The following is a 25,379-nucleotide window of genomic DNA, read 5'->3' as shown; positions in this document are numbered from 1 at the left end:
TTGTGACCAAAGCTAAGATTTTTCTTTTACAAAGGGTGGGTACCCTTCTGTGCTGTTAGTGTCCATCCAAGTCCTCTTTATAGGAGATTACTGAAAACCAGGCTTGTTTTTGTCAAAGAGAAGAAAAGAACAACTCCTAGAACAGAGATTCTGATTCAGAATTTAGAATTGGTCGCAGAGCTGACAGTATTTCTTAATACAGACAACTGCCTCACAATATATAGAACTTTTTGGTGATGAATGTTTGGTTTATTTGCAGAGCTATTACTGCATGCAGGATATTGTGTAGCTGAAATAAGGCTAACCACAGGGTTACAGATGGGCACCAGGTGACAGATTGTTTAAAAATGAGAGGTTATTTTAAGGAACTATCTACTGTACATTAAAGGCTTATTAGATATATGCAATATGTATGGGTAAAATGCAAGTATAACTGTGATAAGAAGTAATCTACGTTGGTTCTTTTTTTTTTTAAATTTTTGATTCTTCCAGCTAAAAGTTGAAGTTACTGTAGCTTATATTTCTTATGACACTGTAGAATATCTTGCTAAAGTTATGCTGTAGTGGTTTTTATGCTTGCAGGTTTTTTCATCTTTGAATGGCCTGCATACTTGAAATGAATATATTACAGTCTGTCTTTTTCTGATACCTACTGAACTATTCTCATTCTCTTCACAGCATATAATTGCACCATATATAAAGATTATGGTTTAGTATCCATTTTAATGTTTTTGAAAACAAAACCAAACCAAATAAAAAAATCTACAAACCAACGAACTAAAAAACAAACCAAACAAAAAAACTCAAACAAAAGAAAACCCACCAAAAAAATCCCAAACAACCCAGAATCTTGTTTCTGGATAGACAAAGGCTGAAGGAAGAATAGAGGAACAAAGCATCATGTGCTTATTTTTTTGTGTAGAATTGTGCTGAAATTTTTAAGAGTTGATTAAGGGATAGTATTCCTCCATTACGAAATTTCACCTTCCTTTTGAAAAGAAGATATTGATTTAATTCAGCATCTCCTCAAGCTACATATTCAGTAGAAATGGCTTCATGACATCTAGAGGAAGGATCTAGTACAGGAAATGTTTTCAAATCAAAACTTCTTAATAGCATTAAACATCAGCATCCCAATCTTACGAATGATAAATGGAATGTTAAATTGGACAATTCTGAACAAAGTGTAGTGGAAAATTTGTTACAGAAAACAGTTTCCTTTCCTTGAAAGCAAAATGTTTCAAGCTGTGCTTCTGAAATGTGTAATTACTACAGAAACAGGTACATAAATACAGATGCAATTCTTAAATATTCAGATATGAGAAAGGTGGTCAAAAATCAAGTTAAACTTAGTTCTAAACTTGGTCGGAACATGCAGTCCTTCCCTGGTAAGCAAACTTGAATAGCAGTCAGTTTGAAAAGTTAGTGTAAGCAGAGAGATGGAAATGTGAAAAGATAATGTGAAAACACAGCTAATGACAAAACTTGTACCTTTTGTTTTAGCTAAAAATTAATAATTAAAAATGGTAGGTTTAGTGATGCAAGTTGCCTTCAGTTTCAATTGAATACAAGCTTCAGTCAGTGAAGCAACATAAAAACTGTTTTTAATCATATCTCTCTCCCCCCACTCCTCAAGGGACTTTGCTGCTTTCATTCAAAAAAAAAACCAAAATCATCTGCCTTGCAGGTTGATGAAAATTAAGTTTTTTGGAACCTAAAAACAGCAAAGCAAATAATACTGTCTGAAATTAAATCAAGTAACCTTGATCAAACAATTAACTCATCCTGTATTAAATCAATATTTGCTGATGCTAATACTGGAGCTAGTTCCAGTAGCTGGAATTACAGCCACTGATTTAGTGTCTTTATTATTAGTAATTAGGCTGCTGTCTTTCCCTGGCACTACTTCTCAAAGCTAGTACTTGGATGACTTGTAGGTATTGTCTAGGCCAGTTTCTACAGTACACATGTTACAGGCTGTTAAAGCTTTTATAAGGCTGAAGGCCCTCTGATGGTGTGACTCTACAAGGGTAGAAAGGAATTCAGGTGTGTGTTGCCACAGCCCAACTCAGATCAACTGTTATGGATCCACAGCTTAAGGGTATTTTAGCAAAACAATTTTTGATGTAAACTCTTAACAAAAGCACGGAGAGTTCCTGCTGTCGTAATATCAGTATATTCTCTGTGGAAATATTACTGCAGTGGTGCTTTTGTGGCAGCTTCAGTTCACAAAAGGTTTGTGTCGCCCCCATACCATTCCGTCCATCCTCAGCAGCACTTCTAGCAGGGCACTTAACTGTGACAGATTAGGAATTAATTTGCTCTGATGCGCTAGCATAACCATGAAGCTCTCTACTAGACCTTTATTTATTCTCTTCATTTGTATAGTATATTCTTTGCTTCTTGGATCCAATTACATTATTTTGGCTGTTAAATACTCCTTAAACAATTTTATGTCATCTGACCTGATTTGACTCTGGTTTGTGGAAGGATTTTCTTCGTCATGCTCTGAGGTTTGGAGTAGCATCTCAATGTTTGTTTTCATCTGAATTAGCTGATCTAGAAGTTAATTCATTATTCTCCAGATCCTAAAGGATGTTTTGGTTCAGATCTACCATTATGTATTCCAACATGTACCTAATGAACATACATAATGAAGTGGGAGATGGAACAGCAAAACTGCAGTAACAACAAATAATAAAGTTTGATAATGGGATTGCAATGTGAAAATTACTGTAGGGCATCAAATGAGACTTCCTTAATATTCCCTTCTGACCTTCAAAATTTTTTACATTACTCTTGAATCTGTGCTTGTTAGAAAAAAGCATCCTGCTTCCAAGTATGTGTCCATTATTAGGATTAAAAGATGGATTATTTTCCCTTTGAAAGATAGGCCATGAAGAAAATTGCTATAATGTAAATTGTGGAACTTTTACTTTTGTCTGTAATCCCCAAATCAGGTAAATGGAGAAACTACCCAAAAGAATACAAGATTATAAGGTTACTATGTAAATTTGGAATTTTACTTTTCATTATTTTATACAAAAACTAGTATGGGAAATAATGCATTTAATGTAGGAAATAAGGCGTGAAATGTAGTGTGGAAAAAAAAAGGTGCTGGGATTACAGTTTGTGAACCTGAAAGTGCTGTTTCTTTTCACTTACATGTTAAATATAACTTTTTTCAAAGTTATATCTAAGAAGGACGTTTATCATTGTTCCTCTAATAATGCAGATGCAGTGTTGTTATTTAGTAGTGAACAAGAAAAGACTACATGAATATAACAGCCAATACAGGTCACTTGCAAAACCATCAGAACCTGGATGATATTGAGGAAATCTGGCAAATGCTGCTCTAAAGGCCGATGTTGTCTTTTTAGATATCTTAGCATGGTTTGCTTTGTCTGCCTATGATGTGAGGACTTTATTGAGATAGCTTTCTCTCTCTACTGTTGTTGTTATTAGCAGTCATCTGGATCTACAAAGCAGCTTATCTGTTACTGCTATGTATTTGCAAGGAAGTACCAATATATAGTTTTTGTCAGGATATTCTGTATAGATAAGCCCACGCAGATCTTTAAAAATATTTTTTATTTTAATTATTCTCATAAAAATCGTTATACATTATAGCTAAGCTCAGCATTTCCTAGACACAGTTTTTTGCAGTGGTTAAGAGACTTTTTTTATAGAACTGTATTATCTTGTAAAGCTGCAGCTTTTTTGAGGGATGTTATCAATAGTGTAACTTTTTACTGTCATAGAACCAAATTAACAAAAATGCTTGGTTTAATTGCAGATTGGCAAGAGAAAAAGTTATGTATGAAAAAGAAGCAAAGCATCAAGAAGAAAAGATTGAAAAAATGAAAGCTGAATCATGTGATGAGTATGGAATTAAGAAGCAGGTAAACTATCCTAAAGCTTGTTTTATAAAATCCTTCTTTACTTTCATTTAATCAGAGTCACCCTTAAATTAAAGAATCTCCTGTACCTTTTTTCATACTGTTGTGTAAACGCTAGACTAAAATTAGTTTTAAAAGCCAGAATAAGCATTTGTGGAAACTTTCTTTAACCCACAACTATTAAATTACAAGGAGACTGCATACGGATTACTTAGCACTTGGTGTCAGGATGGCTCTCACTCTCTAACAGTGTGTTTGAGGCCATCTTTTTCAGAAATAACCAAGAAACTGAAAATACATGGTCTGGATGCAGTCAGGTAAACTTAAGTGCTTGCTGGTAAGTGCAGATGTTACAGTGAAGTGAGAATGTGTAGTAGTTAATACAAAGATGGAACATCTCAACTGTTGAGTATACTAGTATCCCTTTGGTAAAATAACAGTGCGCTCTCAGATAGAGAGCACACTGCATGTACAGCTGCTAGAGTTTGCAGTGAAGTCATTGACTAGCAAGGTGCATGCTGTAGTTTGATTTGCTCGAGAGTATGGTATAGTGTCACTATTACAATACGATTAAATTTTTCTGGGAAGTTTTCCCACCAAGGCCATTGGTTGCAGACAGTTGGTACATGCCCTTTTGGAATGAGAAGGAGAATCAAGTTTACTTCTTACTGAAAGAAGGTTTGATTTAGGGAAATTTGTATTTACTCTTTACAGAAGTGTGGCATCTCTGTCTTTAACTGTGGCCTTTATATGCTTCCAGCTACACATGCTACCTTTTAACTATGTTTCTTCCCCAAGTATTTTCCAGAGGTTTTCTCTTAAATCTTCACGGAAACTGAAACGGTAAATTAAAATTATTTTCACTTGTTTCAGTAGTCCAGTGGTTTCGTGTTATAAAACCTAACCTACTTCTCCGATCTTCATTTTAAATGACATAAAAATAGGTTATTCAAAACTCAAATATAAAAATTAATGAAAACAAGATAGGAGAAAGCCCTTTCAGAACAAGCTAAGACAGCTTTTTCAGTAAGTTCAGGTTTCAGTTCATGTGTATGTGTCCTGCCTTGCTTTTATTATGCCATGGGAAAGAAATATAAATGAAGAATTTCTATACAAATAATTGTATTTATAGAGCTGACCTGTCTTCTGTCTCACCATGGACTGAGACTCTTAAGATCATACAAAATAGCAGTCCTTCTGAAGATCCACTTGTGCTAACAAGAACTAATGAATGCAATTCCTATTTTTAGTGTCCCCCATTCATCAGGTTATTTGACTGCACTGTGGTATTTCCGCAGTGACCTGCAAGATATCATCAAAGTCAAAACCAGCAGAGGGTGTGAACTTCTGCTCTGAAATGTTACACAGTACTTGATAGTATTCTCAGAGACCAATGACAAAAGCTTTCACAAAAAACACTCTCAATTCATTCAGAAATTGCCCGATCCGCTTTGAAAGCAATCAGTACCTCCAATAACATCTTTACCTCTTGTTCTTTCAGTGCACTTCACATTCTGGAAGTTTTTAATATTTTAGATTATGAAGAATTCAGAGGCTCAGAAAGCACATGTGCACTTTTCATAGGATCAAATCTGTTACTCCTAGGAAAACTACATAATACCAGGAGAGTTTGCTCAGAACTGTATTTTGGATAGAATTAATACTTTGAGATGGTCTTCAGGAAAAATATCTGTGGTTACACATTTTAAGAATTAGTTTTAGTTAATAATTCCTAATCTGAATAACTTGATTCATTTAAAACTCTGGTTGTAGTCTGTTTCAGTAATGAAACTTAACATTTGGAGGGTGGGAATGAATTTAATCATTTGAGACTGGGAGAATAATTTTAACTATTTTTTAGCTGAGGTCTCAGCTAAGTCAGATATGTATATACAAGTCAATCCAGACTTGAGAGAGGGATGTTTTAAGAGTGTTACTTACTTCTTAATGCAATACTGTTCTCATTTAGCTTTGCAGTTACAACTCTGCAGTAGAACATATGGTTTAACAGTACAAAAGTGACTGGAAATATTACTTTAAAATTAATAATGCTATTCCTACAGCATATGTAGATTTCAGGAGCGATCAGTCCCTTTGCAGAATGATGGTCAGGGTTTGGCTCAGTATTTTCCTCCTAACTCCTTATGCAGTGGGGCAGCTAGTGGTTCCTGTGAACTCCAATGATCTCTAGCTGCGGTAGTGACCAACTGGGGCAGCTGGCAGCTTATAGATACTAGCTTTCACCTTGCACTGTCCAGAAAGAATTATTTAATGAGAAGCGTACTCAATATCAGCGAAACAGAAAGGATCAGTTTTCTCACAGTTCTGGTAAACACTGACCGAGATTATAATTTAGAGATCCATTGTAAGGCACAAGAAGGCTTTGTCACGGTAACCCAGGATAGCTTGCTTCCCCCCTCGTCTGCCCCCACCTTTGCACAGGGACCAGTGTGATGGTGGATCTTGGAATTTGGACAACAGCACCTGCAGCACATGAGCAAGTTCACTAATGAGCAAAACAGGCCCTTGCGTATGTGTGATATGTTAATCAGCACAAGATTTATTATCTGTGGTGCTTTCCTTTGAGCTTCAACCCTGAGCAGGGCACCACTGCTTTGGGTCCCCATTTTGATTAGTATCGGTGTCCCAGGGCTCCCACCATGGTAGCACAATGCCTTCAGTAAATCCAGAGCTATCACTCATGGAGCGTTGTGCCTCATCCCAGAGGGTTCCAAACCTGCTTTTCACCTGTAACACCCATGTATTACCATAGCTCTGGGTGCAGGCTGCATTTGCACTACTTGCTGTGTCTCAACTCATGCACTTTAGCTGAACCTGAACTGGATGAGGGCCATTTGTGGTAGGTTGTATAGCACAGGGAAAAAATCTCTAGCATTATGAGGCAAGGAAGTCTCTCCTTTTCCACCACTTAGACCTTACCTAAAAAAAACAAACAAAAAACCCCAAAAAACCTCTACAACCCTTCGCTGTGCTAACATCTTGGTTTTGTCTACAAAGGGCCAATGAGAAATTCAGAATTCAGGTAAAACCATGTAACAATTAATTTCAGCCAAATTAGCAGAAAAAAACCCCAGTAACTAAAGAACAGTATTTAGGGGAATTAAAAAAGACTATGAAAGAATTTTTGTATCTCAAAATGACACTATTTTCAACCGTGACACTTGTAGGGAAAAATGTTATTAAGTACTTTAATAAAATGTGGAGAATTGAAAACTAAATTGAAAACAATCTTACTTAAACCTGAACTATTTTACACTAAATCTATCAGGTTTGTAGAAGTTAGGAAAAAATATTAAAATATTTTTCTTGTTTTCAACCAGGTGTGAATTCTGCATGTATTTTCTGTAGAAGGTCATGAAGAACCGTGACTGGTAGCAGCAAGTGCTGCAATTACACATCCATGTAGATTTTTTTTTAGTAATGAAACCTTAGTTTCTACACAGTTGTAATGATTCTCAGTATATGAAGACTTCACAGCGCTTCATAATACTTTATCTGTAATAGAAACTTCTCATGCTGTAATCACTTGTGAGTGCAGACTAGGAGACCGTACTTTCTGTATTTCTGTAATTGTTGATGTGTCTGGTACATAAACAAACTCCCTTTCCAAATAACGCTTTTATCTTGAGGTTTGTGAGGGTAAGAAAGGCCTGATGTATCTACTCCTTCTTTTCTCTCAGTGGGATTTTAGATATACGCTGGAGTTTTTCTTAACTGTCAGCATTTTTTCCTGAAAGATTTTTTAAAAAATTACCCTACAGTTCCAAATGACTTCTCAAGTAATGTCATTTCCAGATGAATTAAAATCCAGTGGACTTAACATAGAACTTAATGTCTGCATGCCATACATGCAGTACGTACATCAAGTACACCTTGTTAATACGCAGTTTTTTACAAGCATGAAAATGGCAATATTTCTCTTGCTTTGTTGAATGAAAGTTACTCCTGAAACAACTAAAATGAAATGCATGGGAAACAATGTATATTGTTTTGGAATATCATTGACAGACGTGATCACTTGCTGCTAATCTTGGTACTGGAGGTGTTCTCACTGAAAGGAACATCGTAATGTTCTGTAACTTTTTTATTTCTAAATGTCTTCTTAGCCTTAAGGAAACGCTTTGCTTAGCTCACTTGGCTTTTTACATTTTTAGCTCTCTCTACCCCCCACTGGACTGGTTCAATGAAAGTTTAATTCTTCTGACCAATCAAGTACATAAGATTAGATGAAACATAGAGTTTCACTGCAGTCTATTTTCCTTTTTTTTTCCCCCTTGAGAATAGATGATCTGCTTTTAATAATCTGAACTCTATCTCTTATCGTTTCGATAAAGAGGCAGTGGAAGTGCTAATGAAGAGTCTAATGCTCCCCAAAAGCTAGGAACCTGCAATTCTCTGTACTAAGTGCAGAAGAATATTCCTAACATACAGCTGGTATTAAAAATGCTTTCAAACTTTGGTTTTATTGTCTAGTGGGCTTTCTGAAAGAGACCAAATGATGTAAAATCATTACTGTACCTTTAGGATTCCAGACTTTATGCTGAATATTCAAGGCACTTGCACATATTTGGAATAAGTAAATATGGCAGCATTCCTGTGGTAGAAAAAACATGCCACCAAGGTAGGACGCAGTTAATTTCCTCTTCAGATGGGCTCACTTTCCCTGTGCTCTAGAGAGAGAAAAAAAAATATGGACTTGACTTTTCTGCTTTGTATCTATCTAGGGAACTTCCCATGTCTGCTCTGCTTCCAATTTTAGCACAAGTATTTCCCCAGGTATTTCACCTCCACAAAACAGACGGAGAACTCCTCCCAAACCTTCAAGCTTATTCTACTAAGTAGCCTGCTTCCTTTGAGCAAAGCATCCATTACATTAAGCACGGGTTCATAATTTATATTTGCTCTTAACAACCAACAGAAAAACCCCAACCTTCTGAACAGCTCCCCCATGCTTAACAAAAAAATTGCGGGGCGTGGGGAGGGGGCAGAGACAAAATTTGGCTATTTCTTCTAACAAGGTTGAGCCATTCTTGTTGGGAAAGCAAGTTTATCTTTTGTCAGTGTGTTCTTTATGCTACTGCCAAAGAAACCTCTTCATTCAGATGTTTACCACCTCTCACCTGTTTACAGGATGGGGTTTATACTGTATCTGTGCAGGTAGAAGTTTGAGTTGCTGGAAGGAAATGTGCTGCCTGCTGATAAAACCACAACTTTCTGTAGTGGATAATTCCTTTATCCTCTAAGTTAATTTTAAAGGGGTAATATCTGTAATTTATGATACAGAATATTTAATTAAAAACTTCTTCAGTGGAGGGCATGGAATTTTGTTCCTGTCCTCTGAAAATAGTCTCAGGTTTTTTAGCTTCAAAGTCATATGGTGTTCCCCACTGCTGACAATGAAGAAAACCTGACAGTTGTACATTAGTGGGAAAAAAAAAAAACAGTGACAAACTGCTTCCCAAAAAGACCAAAGGAGCCTTTTTACCTTCTGTGTCATAAAGTGATCTGCATTGTAAGAAACTGGATTAGCCTTCATCTGAGACGAGCTGCAGAGAAAGCTCATTTGAAATACTGAGGCATGAGATCTAGAGGGTTTTCTCCTCCTCCAGCTTTCTAGCTACAAATATGCTTGATATATGGCCAGTTCAATTCTTGAAATACCAAAACACTATAGAAACAAAACAATGTTCTCCAGTTGTTTACTGCAGGCTTTTCTTTGTGGTCCTTCAGAAGTGTTTTCATCAATGTACTTGACCACTCACCTACCACAGACTGCAGTGTGCTCTTGTATCCTGTATTTGTGCTCAAGCTTCTTCAGGCCTGCAATGTGAAAATAAAACAAATTGCTTCAAAGGAAGTAGAACTAATAAAACTTGGTTTCCTACAGGTTTAGTGTGTGTTTGCATTTTTCCCCCTTCATATTCACCTGAATGCTGTACCTCCTTTGATTTTCTAACTTCCCTGTGCTCAGCTTTCACTTACATCACCTATGCTGTCCTACATCCTGGCTACCATCCTGGCCCAGCACATCATGCCTTTAAATTACATGGTTACAGTGAAGCAAGAAGTAATGCCACGCTGTGGATTTAAGTTACAAATATTGATTAGCCAACTGGTAGCCTTAGCATGACTGTTTACATTGTGCTACTATCTCTTCCTTAGTAGTATTATTAATTTTGGAACTGTTGGTATTCACAATACTTAGATGGCCTTTTTTCTTTTGGATCTCTGTCCTCCCATGAGATATGGTTGTAATTAGTCAATGGATTTCAAGTGTGTTGCAGACTTTCTGATGAGAAGTAGTTCAAACCACTATTGCTTTTCTTAGCAAACTGAATTATTTCTATGTCTTTTTTTCCTCCACACCATCTTTGAGTAGTACCATACTGTTACAATTATCTGTGCAATAGTCAAAGGACAAGGGATTATAAGGCAGTATTTAAAAGCACAAATATGTATTCATGTGTATATATAATTGGTACATACATGATTCGTTTGCATCTATGTTTTTTTGTGTATGTATTTTGTGTATAGAACACCAGTCCTGTCATATAAAACAAAATTGTCACTTTACAACAATGCCAGACATCTGCTCCCTTAGTAGAATAATCTCAGTCCTGAAAAACAACTGACTACAAATCTGTTGGGTTGAAGAGATTTGTTTAACTAGATTTTTCAGTACACTTAAAGGAAAGGTCACATCATCCTCACTGTAGCTGCAATATCTCTTTTGGTCCTATATGTACTATTGACAAAAAATCCAATTTGTTTCTCCCTGTACATATTTTTGTGCTTTATTGCTTTTATCCTAACACTGTATTCACAAGCACTCAATTTTTTTAATATTTGTTTGGCTTGTAATTCACAGAGTCCTTGCAGATATTTATAGTTCTTCACAAAGTTAGGCCAGTTTTATGTAGTAACTTCCTCTGTGATCTGCTTATAATTTAAAGTCCTTAGAGTTCAGTTGAAGTCTGGTAAAATTTTGATATAATTTGGAAAGGAAATGCCAAAAAATCCCAGTCCTAAAGCTTATCAAATTACTTGAGCTTTTGGCTTTGCTTCATTATATACATTTGTAACAGTAAATGGTTTATCCAGAATTATCAGCATTACTTGAAAAAATGTATTTCATGCAGAAGTTTTCAAAGTTTGCATAGGTGATTTGGTAACCAACTAGTAATATTGGTTCCACAAAATTCCTGTTCTAGGCTCCAGCTGTTAGCACCTACTCAATATAGTTCCAGGAATTATCATCGTTCTGTTTTTTCCTTATTATTTTTTGAACAGAGTGATTGTGGTAGTTTTGTTCTTTTCTCACAATAGCCAAGATGACAGCTTACAGATTCTAGATTCATATGCCTCCCCAGATTGCTTTTTGAGTGGCATATATCAAATAAGATACTACTTTTCATATCATCTACCAGCTTTACAATATGCAAGTATTTATCAATACTGGCCCAAGGCAGTCATTATTGGATATTCTCACTCCTGTAGGTATACCTTGTAGACCAAATTTCTACTGCATACAGCAGAAGGCATCATCTCATACAGTTTATAGCACAGCTTATTCTATGGTAGTTACAAACCTGTATTCATTCACTGCTGATAGTGTAACATGCAGAGCTCCTAGACTTATTTTTAATGCAGTCCAACACTGAATGCTTAAAAGAAAAGTGATAATACGATGAGAAAAGATGGAGTGCTTGGGGGTGCTTCTTTTTTAAACATTTGTCACCCATCTTTGCAGCATTAAAGTAGAAAGGTTTTGCTGTAGATTCTCTGAAAGAAAGTTAGAAACAAAGAGTTTAAACCCTTTCAAAAATTACTTGAACTAAAAACATAAATATATGACACTTAAAAACATGGCGACAATCATAGAATCACTTGGTTGACAAAGACCTTTGAGATCTTCAAGTCCAACTGTACCTGTCCACTACTAAACCATATCCCTGAGCACTTCATCCACCCATCTTTTAAATACCTCCAGAGATGGTGACTCAACCACCTCCCTGGGCAGCCCACTCCAGTGTCTGACAACCTTTTCAGTGAAGAAGTTTTTCCTAATGTCTAAAATGAACCTTCTCTGGCAGAACTTGAGGCCATTCCCTCTTGTCCTATCAACCAGGGAAGAAACCAGTACCCACCTCGCTACAACCTCCTTTCAGATAGACAGTGATAAGGTCTCCCTTTAGCCTCCTTTTCTGAAGGCTAAACAACCTTAGTTCCCTCAGCTGCTCCTCACAAGACTTGTTCTCCAGCCCCTTCACCAGGTTTGTTGTCCTTCTCTGGGCGCCCTCCAGCACCTCAATGTATTTCTTGTATTGAGGGAAACAAAACTGAACACAGGATTTGAGCTGTGGCCTCACCAATGCCAAGTACAGGGGCACAGTCTTTTCCCCAGTCGTCTTAACTACACAAGGCCATCCTATGTGCATAAATACATTCTTAGCTATAGCTTATCTTCCCTTTTACAATGATTGTTCAGTACAGCAGCAGTAATACTGGAAGGAGAATACAGCGCAGGAATGACAGAATGAAGTAAGCCATTTAAAGGAAGCACCTGCAATGGCAGGTTATCCTGAATGCAGAAGAGGCTTCATCTTTAAATATCTAACAGATTTTAATTTCTAAATAGATTTAACATTACTGAACAACTCTGCACACCTTTTCTTCTCAGTGGCTGGATTTCAGATCCAGAAATGTTCCATGAAATAAATGTTCCCTTGTTTAAATCTGAAGTTGTTATCTGTAGGAGGAGGCAGGATGTTCAGATTCAGTGGGGTGCCAGTTTAGTAATTTTGTTCAAAGTGCATGGTGAGAATAATCTTTCTCCCAAAATGAAGCACAAGGATAAGTAATAACTTTTTATGCATGATAAGCATCAAAAATATGAGCCTGCTGGTCTTTGCTTTTCATTTTTCTTTACCTTTGTCTTTCAGTCAGAGCCTCCTGCAGTGTGCACACAATGTGATCAATAACTCAATAACTTTTTTCATGCAGTAATTATCTCTATGTGGTATTATCTGAACACTGTTTTTTCTTTATTACCCAAAAGATGCAGGAGATATTTATATAACCAGCTGATCCCATCTTGGATGAAGCTGCTTCATGACAGCAGGAGAAAGTTTGTTTTAAATAGCCTTTTTAACAAATTCTGTATGGAAACCTTACCAGGCAAGGCTTTTTTCTAAAGGAAAAATTGTTCTAAATACTCTTTTGAACTTAATACTTTATATGTAATTAAGCACAAATTAAATGGATGTGTCCTGTAAATTAACAGACTTTTAAGCAATCAGGCTAAATGAGCATCCTTTAATAAAAAAGCCTGTTCAGGTACAACTATTCTAAAGTTCCTAAATGATGACTGGACTACTGATTTTTCAGAGTGAAGACTTAAAAAATAATGTTCCTATCTAGAATTCATTCTCATTTCATTGGCTTTTAATTTTCACAGATCGAGATCTTACAAGAGTCGCGAATGATGATTCCAGACTGTCAGCGCAGATTAGAAGTCGCACACGCAGATCTTACTCAGCTACTAGTAAGTATAGCACCACAACCCACTGATCAAGAAATACTGCTGTTCCTTGATGAACTTGGATAAACATGCTTCACTGTAGTGCAATTTCAGTATATTAGAACTGGACTGAGGAATTACCTTTTATAGGTCCCTGGACTAACATTATATAACATTTTTTGGTTACTGTCTTTGCAGACTTGGCCTTCAGTGTATGAAAACTGCATGTGTTAGAATATTAGAAGCGGTCTTTAACAGAATGGACACTTGATATACACTTAAAAAATGAACTGCTAGAATGGGCTCAATTTCTTTGCTAGTAACTTGAGCAGAAAAAATAGTTTGCCTGCTTTAGGTGGTTTTCTAGGTAGTGTAGATGTATATAATTTGTAGTGAACTTGAAAACAGTCAAAATACTTTGCTTACTACTTTTATTATGCTATGGACAAAAACAAGGCAGCTGAGCACTGGTTTATATTTTATTAGTGAGGTGAGCACTAATACTACATTTTAAAGATATGAATAGTGTCTTGTACACTGAAAATGTACAGAGTTTGGAGATGGTTATGCTTATTTTAAAAGCTGCCTTCTCAAGAATTCAGCAACACATGTAAATGCTACTGTAAGACTAAAAGTACATATCCTAAATTAAGCCTCAGAAACATTTGATGATTAAAATGCATATCTCTTCTCAAAGGAAGACTCAGGGTGTGTGATCCTCGGGTAGTATGCCTCTACTGTTTTCCAAACTAAATGCTTCAATACCTGGCAGGATTTAGGGTCCTTTTATCATTCAGCTAGTTACTCAACTGTTAGCTGGTCTAGATTTCAGTGGTATGCAGAAGCGGTGCTATTAATCCATACGCCATGCTGTACAATCTTAAAACAAGGAATAGGGGGAATTACTATTGCTGTTAAGAATTTGGAGGTATTCAAGTGCTGATTTCTGGGCTTAGCTCACATGTAGCGCTTTAATTAAAATCAACTATATAGTAGTATGTTTTTTCAGTTGTCAAATTGCTTAAGAGTTTTCCTAACAGTACTTCTGCTGAGATGTGTTGTTATTGGTTCCAGTTATGCTGTCCTTGGTTTTAAAGGTATGCATAAGTCAAATCTACTCAAACATGATAGCCATCATCCTGGACCTTAAGTAAAACAAAAGAAATTACCTGTGCTTTGGGTCACATAGAAACTACTGTTTTCAGTAGGGGTATATCACTTGTTTCATAGAACAGTTTGGGTCAGAATATATCCTTAAAGGTCATCTAGTCCAATTCCCCTGCCATGGGCAGGGACAACTTCTAGTAGATCAGGTTTCTTAGAGCCCCATTCAACTTGACCTGGAATGTTTCCAGGGATGAGGCAGCTACCACCTCTCTGGGCAACCTGTTCCAGTGTTTCACCACTCTCAGCAAAAAAAAAAAAAAAAATTCTTCCTAATAGCTAGTCTAAACTTCTCTTCTTTTAGTTTAAAACCATTACCTCTTGTCCTACCACAACACATCATGCTCAAAAGTCTGTCCCCATCTTCCTTGTAAGCCTCCTTTAAGTGTTGAAAGGCCACAATAATGTCTCTCTGGAGCCTTCTCTTCTTCAGGCTGAAGAAACCTCTCTCTCCCTGCCTTTCTTCATAGGAGAACTATTCTATCCCTCTGATAGTTTTTGTGGCCCTCCTTTGACCCACTGCAAGAGGTCCATGTCTTTCCTGTGCTGAGAACTCCAAAGGTGGAGGCAGTACTCCAGGTGGGATCTCATGACAGCAGAGCAGAAGAGCAAAATCACCTCCCTCCATCTGCTGGCCATGCTTCTTTTCATGCAGCCCAGGATGCAGTTGGCTTTCTGGGCTGCAAGCATACGTTGTTGACTCATGTCCAGCTTTTCATCCACTAAGACCCTTAACCCCTTCTCTGCAGAGGTGCATTTGGTCTTGCTGAATCTCATGAGGTTCACATGTGCCCACTTCTCAAGCTTGTCCAGGTCCCTCTGGATGGCGTGCATCCCATCCCTCAGGTGTGCCAGCAGCACCACTCAGCTTGGTGTTATCTGCCACTTTGTTGCAGGTGCACTCAATCCCACTGCCCATGTCATTGATGAAGATACTAAACTACTGGTCCTAGTACAGACCCCCAAGAGCACCACTTATCTCTGATCCCCATCCAGACAATGAGCTGCTGACCACTGGGTGGAACCATCCAACCAGTTCCTCATCCACTAAACAGCCTACTTATCAGATCCATATCTCTCCAATTTAGAGAGAGGGATGCTGTGGTGAACTGTGTCAAAGGCCTTACAGAATTCCAGGTAGATTTTCCCATGTCCACTGATGTAGTAACTCCATTGCAGAAAGCCACTAGGTTGGATCGGGCAGGACTTGCCCTCGGTGAAGCCATGCTGGCTGTCTTGCATTGCCTCCCTGTCCTCCATGTGCCTTAGCATAGCTTGTAGGAGGATCTGTTTCATGATCTTCCCAGGCACAGAACTGAGGCTGACAGGTCAGTATTTCCCAGGGCCATCCTTTCTACCGTTTTTAAAAATGGGTGTGATGTTTCCCTTTTTACTGTCACCAGGGACTTCACCTGGCTGCCATGGCTTTTCAGATTTCATGGAGAGTGGCTTGGCAACTACACCAGGCAATTCTCTCAGGACTCTGGGATGCATCTTGTCAGGTCCCACAGAATTCTGTATGTTCAGGTTCCTCAGATGGTCACAAACCTGATCTTCTCTGACAGTGGGGAGGGCTTTGCTCCCCAGCTCCATGCTCTATGGTCCATCTCGAGAGGTGTGGGAAGAGAGATTGCCAGTGAAGTCAGAGTCAAAAAAAGTTGAGTACCTTAGCCTTCTCCTTATCCACTGTTACTGGCTTTTTTTTTTTTTCGTAGTTACCTTCTTAAATTTAATCCCATGTCTGTTATTTTCAAAGTACTCAAAAATTTTGGTTTTGATTTCAGGAAAATGAAAAAGAATTGGAAGAAGCCGAAGAGTACAAAGAAGCACGTTCCATACTGGAGTCAGTGAAGCTGGAATCCTAGAAGTTCTCCCTTTATATGCATTGGCACTGGGTCCATTCCACACTTTCATTTCACTATGGCTCTATTACTATTGTTCACTTGCTAAGGTTCCCTTTATGCAAACTGGTCTTTCTTTAACTGCAAGATGCATCAAATAAAGGATGTTCTGAAACATCTGTGTATTCCATATTCAGAGAAAATAGAAACATTTCCAGTTCATCTCAACTACAAAAAGGAAAAATAAAGCTAATTTAATGTAAGCCTAATAATGTAATAGCTAATACACAGAACTTAATCCAAGTAATTCAGGCTAAGAAACAAAGTTTAGATATGTAAGGAATGTGAAGAACCAATAAATAATTTAGAATGAAATAGAATCATAGACTGGTTTGGGTTGGCAGGGACCTTAAAGATTCACCTAGTTCCAAGACCCCTGCCATGGGCTTTAGAAGCACCTTACGTTTGAAATAATTTCAAGCCATTGTAGCATAAAAATATGTACTGAAAGAGGAGATGGACTAGATGACCCTTCGAAGTCACATCTTTTTCTCTACAATACAGTTTATCTGTAATTTTATCAATTATGTACTACTTATTTATCTTTGAGCCCAACACAGAGTTAAGAGCCGATTCCAAATGTTTCTTAGTTTGCCTGGGGTTGACTCATAGAGCCCAATTCACACAATTACCATTGATCTAAATTCTGTTACTTTTTCAAGAAACAGAATTTAGCAGCTGAGTGACTGATATGTTGTCAGTTGGATCTGCTGGGAAGAGTTCTGGACTGAACGCTTTTCCTGAAAGCACCTTCGGCCAATTGAGGTTTTTTAACAAAGCTCAAACCTCAGAAGAACTAATGGGTAAGGGAACAATGTTTAATCCTCCTGGAAGACCATTAAAATATTGTGTACAAAAGCTGTGGTTCTTTCCGAATAGCTTCTCAAAACAGTAAGCTCTGCTGATGAACAAGAAAGCTTTTTACATTAGTTTTTCTAGTTTGAAAGTGCTCTGTCACGTTCCTTAAAGGCGACACAAAGCACAGTGTACCTTTTGTGTGGTGCTATATTGTATACTCCTAATAAAATTTTTGTTAATTTGCCTGAGTTTGGGTAAACTGCAGTTTCAGTACCTCTGTTTATGTACCTTATGCACACTTGAGAGTAATAAGTCTACTTTTCCATCACTCTTAAGCACTGCTCTGACAGATCAACACCAGAAAATTTCTGATTGACTGCAGCATGACCTACTTTTGAAGTGACACCAGACAAGATCTAGACAGTGCTAAGTGGTGAAACCTTTTGTGACACTACTATGGTTTCATCAAAGTACATGCACACCTTCTTACCACCACTGTGTCCCTAAGCACATAACTGCCAAACAGACACTGCCCGGTTCACAGCACAAGTGAACTGTTATTGAGGAGAACGTTTGTCTTCTAGCATTTGTTTCAGCCAGGTTCTTCTGCGGACTTTTACCGGGAAAGGTAGCTGGAGCGGACGACGAAGATTGGACATGTTTGCTGACAATCTGCAGTCAGCACTAACAGTAACTTGGTGCTTGCAGCCATTATGTAGAGTGTGGTGAATAAATACTGAGTAGAAAAGTAGGTGTGGGGAGATGTCAAGGCTGCTGGGTAAAGCAGAATTTAAAACAAAAATTACTCTTCTTCCCAAGAAAGAATACATGCTTCTGGAAAACAAACCCAGAGGAAAACTATGTGCAGTTGCCAAGTACCACAAGCAATGCAGGCAGCATGAAGGCTAAACAGAAACATGGCTTATAGTGGCTGAAGGACTTGTGATACGGCATTGTGGTATGGCTTAAGCTGGCATTTACCATTAATGGCACATGGGACCAAGCAGCTACCACGTAGAATCATAGAATAGTTTGGACTGAGAGGGACCTTAAAGATCAAGTTGCAACCCCCCTGCCATGGGCAGGGACACATCCCGCTAGATCAGGCTGCCCAAGGCCCCATCCAGCCTGGCCTTGAACAGCTCCAGGGATGGTAAACCAGACTCTGGGGAAAAGTGCAATAGTTTCTAGGATAGAGTGGTTTCTTATGTTTTCCTAGTACTTCTCTGTCTAGGCTATTTTCTAGCCCCCTCTGATTGCATTATGAGCCAAGATAATACTCTTCTCCTATCCATTTCTTCTTTGCTCTTACTAAGTTCTCCAAAAGACTGAGCATGTTCTGTTGTATAGAAAACAGCCAGCCTCACACATGAAAATCAAGGTGTGTTCACACCCAAAAGTACTTGCTGTCTTCGTGTCTCCAGATGCTTCTGGAAACGTCTGACTTCTGAGAGGACGGCAGCATGGTACCTGTAAAAACTGTGCCAAAAAATTGTGACAAGGCAGTAATAATATGAGGGTGGCCCCAGAAGGGTGGATTAGCAAAGCCATGTAGATAGTGCATTACTCATACTAGCAGAACAGTTGATCCAATGATATATTATGGTAGACTGCATTTTTCCAGCAGTGCTTCAAGAGGCCAGATGCACATTATTCATAAAGAAGATAATTTTTGCTGACAAAACATTTATCATTTAGACTGAATCCAAGTTCCACAGTGAAGTAAACTACAGAAAATGAAGCATAAGCAGTAGTATTGCTGCTACCCTATCAGATTCCAAATTAAAAAGGCAGTAGCACATCGAGTAATACCGTGTTATTTCTGATTTTAAGAAGTTATCTACTTTTTTTGGAGATACATAGCCTGCATTAGCAAATAAGTGACCATCCCCAAAAAAAGAAAAATCCTGTTGGCAAAATTTTCAACCTCAGCCTCTGTCCTCTTTGAACTGTGTCACTGACTTTACTGATGCATTTCAAGGCCTACCTGATAGACAAGTTGTATTTACATTTTCACATGATGATACTTCTTCATTTATCGCTCAGTTTTTATGCTGCACTAATGAATGCTTTTTTTTTCTTTAACACTCGGGACACCTTGAGGTATTGTCCTTTCAATTATACCTCTCTTGCTGACAGAATATGTCTGACGAGTTTATCTATTATTTGCTAGTTGAACAAAGCATTTGTTTTACTGGGATGTCATAGCAGAACAGGAGCATGTGTTACATCTCAGGTGAAGAAGAAGGTGATCTGAGAAGAAAAGGTAGTCTAAAGATAACAATCTGGAAATAAATTATCATTGTAAGTTCTGTGCCTGTTGCTCTAATCATATGTTTGCTAGCTACTACCTGCTTTTAAGTTTAGCCTTGCACAGTTAAGGTTCTTGCCCTGTGAAATACAATGGCAGAACAAACTTGGTACCTTCACCTGGAAACTAGTATTTTGCAAGTTCTTAGTTATACTGTATAACCAAAACTGGAAGTAGCAACAAAACTCTGTCCTCTAATTCAAACTCCTTCCTTCACTTGCAAAAACTCTACAACACTGGTAATTTCTTTTAACTGGCTAAACTACAGGCCAGTTGCTTTTGTTATATTACCAAAAATGTTTTAATTAAAACAAGGCATTTTCTTATGCAGCAATATTTTCCCAAGGATTCTTTGAAGATAAGTTCAAAGATAAGTAACCTTCATTCTATTAGAAAACAGTGTTTCTGACAGGTCTCCAGTACAACACATTTCAAAGTAAAGTCCTTCAAATAGCCCACATGAAAAGCAAACCTTACAATTTATTAGAACCATCTTTCGGGTTGCTGTTTGATGGTGTTTTATGTTCCAGGGAGAAGATCTGGAAAAAGAATTTAATTTTCTTGTGAAAAACACAGTTTTTAGTTGAATACTTAAAAGAATCCAAGAAACATCCACTCTTCAGCACTAACCATAGAAAGCATTCCAGTAAGCCACAAATCCCTTCTTTACCCCTGTTCTTCCAACTCCAAATGCAATAACTAAGCTGCATCTCTCTGTCTGGGATTTGCAACCCTGAACCTCTGCTTGGAGTCCAATGTCTACATCAGTTATTTCTCCCAAAACACAAGCAGAGGAAACAGCTGCTACAGCAGCTATTTAGCCAAAGAGGTACCACTTCCTTGTAAACATGAAAACCTGTTCTTATATTTGGCCACACTATATTAGAGACCAACCAACACGACAAATAAGACAAATTAAATTTTATACAAAAATAAAAGTTTAGAATGACTTAAGTAGTATGGGGAGCAGAGGAAAGTACAGTCTGGTCCAAAAGCACTTGCACAAGGAACACCACTATGTAGATGTCATTTCTAGCCATAGCTTACTAGCATAAAAGGGAAGAGACTTTTTGCAATCAAAGTATTGCTCATTGAGTTGAAATAGCTGAATTTCACTAAGATCATACAGCACAGGTTAAAAGGAGATTTATCCAATGAAACACAGTTTCAGATGGAATATAGTATGTATCAGGTGCAAGACTTAAGTTTAACATCCACTGGAATAAGTTTACCCTGTAGACACATAATTAGCTGCAAAAAATGTCTGCTAGGTACATCTTCAGGCTCCAACACCCTTTAAGAGGAGGGAATAAAGATGGTACAGTGCATCCCTTTTAAACCCCTTTAAAATGCCTTGAGGCAGGAAGAAGGGACTGACTGCAGTGTACAGAGCCAATTAGTGCAGTGCCACAAAATCCAAAGACAAGCATTTAATAAATGTCTAATGCTCATGGCTCTGCAGAATATGATGTACTTTGTGCTACAAACACTCGTGATGCACTCTGTCATATTTTGACTTTCAGGCAAGGAAAGGTTTGGGCTTTCAGAATGGCATTCACAAAAGGTGATAAACAAAACAAGCAGTTTCTACCCAGCAGGAAATGTAAAGATTAGGAGCAATAAAAGAAAGGTTTTACCTGCCATCTTGAGAAATCCTTCTCTCTAAAGCAAAGGTTTGAATCCAGATTTACCAGCTTAAAAAAGAAACCAACCAACCACAAAAAAACCACCAAGCACACAGAGACCTATTTTGTTTAGTTAGAATAACATGCTGTTCTGGTAACATACTTTCAGCACCTCTAGTGAAAGCCTTCAACTCTGAGCTGCAGCCCATCTCCTGTACTCCCCTAGGACTGAGTGAACCTGCATTAAAAGTCCAGGCTGAGAGCTCTCGTACCTAATACCCAGCAGAACTGGTACAAAATGTTCTCTCTTACAGAGGAGTGAGAGGGGGAAGAAAGGAAAAAAAAAAATGCAAGGCCTTGGTCTAACTCAAGCAAGCAGAGGGGTTCAGATCAAGGAAAATGCCTAACTACTGGGCACCACCTGCCATCAGTTCTTAGTAGACTGGAGTCCTCACCTCTATTGCTTTAGTAGGATAGGTGGCTGCACAGCCTCTTAGGCTGGGTCATTACCTAGAATTTACTACTAAAACTGAATGCTCTGACCACCCCAAAAGGTGTAGTTCTGTTCAAATTACCTGAATGGCAAAAGAAGTGAAAGAAGAAGTGCATGTGTTTAATATGTGAGTGATACAAGGCTGTTCGATATCTTGAAAGGCAACATTAGAAATCAAAGAGTTTCTGACAAACGGAGGAAAGTTTATAAAATTGCATTTCAGTGGGAACATATTTAAATGTGGAAAACCACAAAAATATTACACGGCAGTAGAAATTACATGCTGCACCAGTGCAGGAAAAGGTAAAAGCCAGATGGCATTTCTGAAAGAGATATAAGGGGTTTAGTGAATTATATGCAAAACATTAGCCTAGTTCACAAGACATAAGTAACAGCCCTTACACTCTCCTTCATGTTAGTAAGGCTTCATCTAGAAGCATTTTCACAACAAGAAGCCACAACTAAACAAATAAACAAACAAGAAGGATTCAGAGGAAAACAGTGAAAACTACCAAAAAGACTGAAAAATGGTCTCCAAGAAAGATGGAACAAATACAGACATTTTAGCCGGTAGAATGCCAAGGGTAGTAATGGTCACAGTCTTCAAGCACAGACACGGTTATGGAGGAAAGGAATACAATTTTGCTTGACAGAAAGAGTAAAATATAACAAGGTTCAGTTACAGCAAGATGAAAAAAAAAATCAGAAGGGTTCTTACCTTCTCAGAAAACAACACTAATGAAGCTCTGGAACAGAGTGCCCGGGGCGGGGGGGTTTGGAGAGGCATTCCTAGAGGTCTTCTCTTGGCCAGCTAGCTCTGTCATACACAATGACAGCTGATCCTGCCTCATACTTGCACATCAGGGAAAAGCATCTAAAAGGGGATGGAGCATCCCTTTAGGCTCACCCGCTCACACAGAAATGTAAAAGGCAAGATTTGTGACAAAACTGAACTACTCAGAATACAGTAAAGACATGGTCCCCAGAGCCCCATCAAAGGAGAGGACTTCACTCATACATTCTAGACCTTCCACTACATGTTACAACGCAGCTGATGCAAAGAAACTGAAAATGGCCCTCCTGAAGGAAAGGACTAGATTATAATCCAGATGAAGTAATTATGTCTGGCTTCCCATTTTTTATTAATATTTCTGAATGCTCACCACTAATACAATGCCAAAAATACTTTCAGTTCCCATTTGCCAGGACTGTTTATTTTGTGCACAAGTGATGAGTTCAGGCAAATATAAGAGGCCAGAAATTTGAAGCTGAAACTGAAGGATAGAACTTGCAAGGCACCAGCAGCAAAATGTAGGGCCTGCTGGAAGAAACTGGGAGGGAAGCAGCAAATTAAAAGTCTCACCCTTAGTACAAATTCAGAGGAGGAGTACAAGCTTGAGGGAAAGAAAAAAAAAAAAATATGCTGCTTATGGCCTAACCATCTTAACAGCCCTCCTCCCACCTGATCTCTCAGAGCAACCACTCTTAAGAATACCACAAACAGAAAACATGACGGAGAACCACTTACTGGACTCTCTTCCATATGCAGTCTTGGCTACACTCAGCTATTATATGCAACAGGGGACTTACAATTAATCCAAATGATGGGTTTAGGGCTGCAGAGGAGATGGAACAAGAGACATGAAACTTCCACCTTCCCCCAGTTTTCTACATACATATTCAACCACAGTGGAAAAAAGAACATCTGAACTCTGCAAATAGTTCCTAGATGTCCTGGGTTCCAGCATTCTGAGGCAAACATCACTGGAACTCACCAAAGCCTAAAATCTAGGACCACTCAGCATAAACATTACCTTTAACAGGAACAAGGAAAACTTCAACTTTACAACAGTTTTGTCTCCTTGTTATTCTGAAGTTCCTGTAGATGTTACATTAGATGGAAGGAAACCCAATGACCCATAGAAAGAGCCTCAGTTAGTGAGGTTAACAGACACTGAATAGTTTGAAATTGGAAAAATAAGCACATTATTTATGTATCATTACTACTCGCTCCCCATTTCAACAAAAGGAAATAAAAATTTCTCATCCTTCCTAACAATCCAGAGCCCTCCTCCTGCCCCAGCATAATTAGTGGTAAATTTCACCACAGCTCTCCATAAGCAATCAAAAAGGCTCCCTAATTAAAAAAGTAATTAGTTTACACAGATAGATGTGAGTGGGTAGATTAGTTTATGAAAATAAAATGGAATTCCTCTGGATGCTTTTAGTGACTTGGCTTCCTGCTGTTTTACAGCTTCTATGCATTTCAAAGGGAATGGGTTAAAAATAATATTTTTTAAAAAGACTCCATTTCCAAATGAAGACGGCATTTTCAAAACCAGATTGCTCAGAGATGTCAGTTTTACCAGTTGTCCTCCATTTTCAACACAGAAGATAAACTTCATAGTTTTTGCACAAAAACCAATGGCTCCACAAAAGGACCCGTATTTCTATGTTTCATTTCCATAGTATCTACCACCATGTTGCTAGGCACCAACCTGAACCAATGCTGAACACGGAAAAGGAAGGCTTGAGAGCTATCACCCAGCACCCCACAAGATTTGTAAGAAGCCAGAACAGGTCCTGATGCCAGACGAAGGGCTCTTTCCCTCAATCACCCTGCCACCAGCAGAAGGCAGCAGAAACACCCTGGGCAGACAATTTTCTCAGGGTGAAGATCAACCATCACATTCCTATGTGCCAACTCCTGCCATTTCCCCAAATGAAGGAAACTCAACTGCATCTTGTTGCAGCACCAGGGAGCTGTATCCTCACTCTCTTGAGCTAAGGAATAGGTGGGGGACATAGAAAAGACAGTAGCCAATACTATAGGGCAAAATGTAGACACAAATATAATAGCAATCCTTGATAAAAACCAGGAAGCTCTGACAGGAAAACGAGTGAGCTAAGAAACTTCCAAGCGCAAGAGCAAGCTGCCCGCTAAACAATGTGAAAAAAATCCTAAAAACTAAATGACTTCTAGTTGAGCAAAATAAATTTTTTGTATAAAAAAACTTACGTAAACAGAAGTCTTATGCTCCTTTAAACTAAGAAGGCATACATGACGTTAAAGTTTTAAACAGTGATATTAAAAAAAAAATAAAGTTACTACTATCTCCACTGAATTCTTTAACCAATTTGTTTTTAAGGGATCCAGAAATCAACACTAATTTTGTTTGCTTTTGCTATTTCTGGAGTACTACCCCCCGACTTGAGGAATACTGAGTCAACTAGAAATTTCTGGCTAATGTGGACTCACAAGAACCCACAATGAAGACATGAAATTCCACATGTACCCCCTGGAACAGCAGACGGAGCTAATGGGGTGCGGAGGGGCAGCTTTTGAAGTGATCAAAATGAAGCCATTTTCCCATCGAAGGTAACAAATCTCAGATTACTTGGTAATACCAATTTTAAATTTGTATCTATCAACACTATGTACATACTGTTCAGCAGCCTACTTAAAGTGAGATGGTGAACCTCATCCATTTTTGAGCTTTTACAAAGAAAGCATCTAAAAAGTCATCACGTTAGGTCCTCACTTCCAGTGGCTGCACAAATAAAGGAGATTATTCCAAGCAACTTTATGGTCTCAGTGATCACACGAACACACAAACAAGACATACAAACACTTTAAAAAAAGAGTA

General features: G+C 38.1%; 1 protein-coding gene across 1 annotated transcript in view; it reads left to right on the top strand.

Moving 5' to 3' along the window:
* TBCA (tubulin folding cofactor A) overlaps positions 1-17,551 on the top strand; it is a 36,242-nt gene extending 18,691 nt beyond the window's left edge. The window contains exons 2-4 of the mRNA XM_069880747.1: positions 3,797-3,902; positions 13,378-13,464; positions 16,389-17,551. Coding sequence (XP_069736848.1) covers positions 3,797-3,902; positions 13,378-13,464; positions 16,389-16,469 — 274 coding nt within the window. The 3' untranslated portion in view covers positions 16,470-17,551. The remainder of the gene's footprint in view (positions 1-3,796; positions 3,903-13,377; positions 13,465-16,388) is intronic.
* The last annotated feature ends 7,828 nt before the right edge of the window (positions 17,552-25,379 follow it).

The sequence above is a fragment of the Phaenicophaeus curvirostris genome, chromosome Z (assembly GCF_032191515.1).
Source record: "Phaenicophaeus curvirostris isolate KB17595 chromosome Z, BPBGC_Pcur_1.0, whole genome shotgun sequence".
In the NCBI taxonomy this organism is placed as follows: Eukaryota; Metazoa; Chordata; class Aves; order Cuculiformes; family Cuculidae; genus Phaenicophaeus; species Phaenicophaeus curvirostris.
Note: the sequence above shows the minus strand (reverse complement) of the source record. Positions and strands in the feature narration are given on the sequence as shown.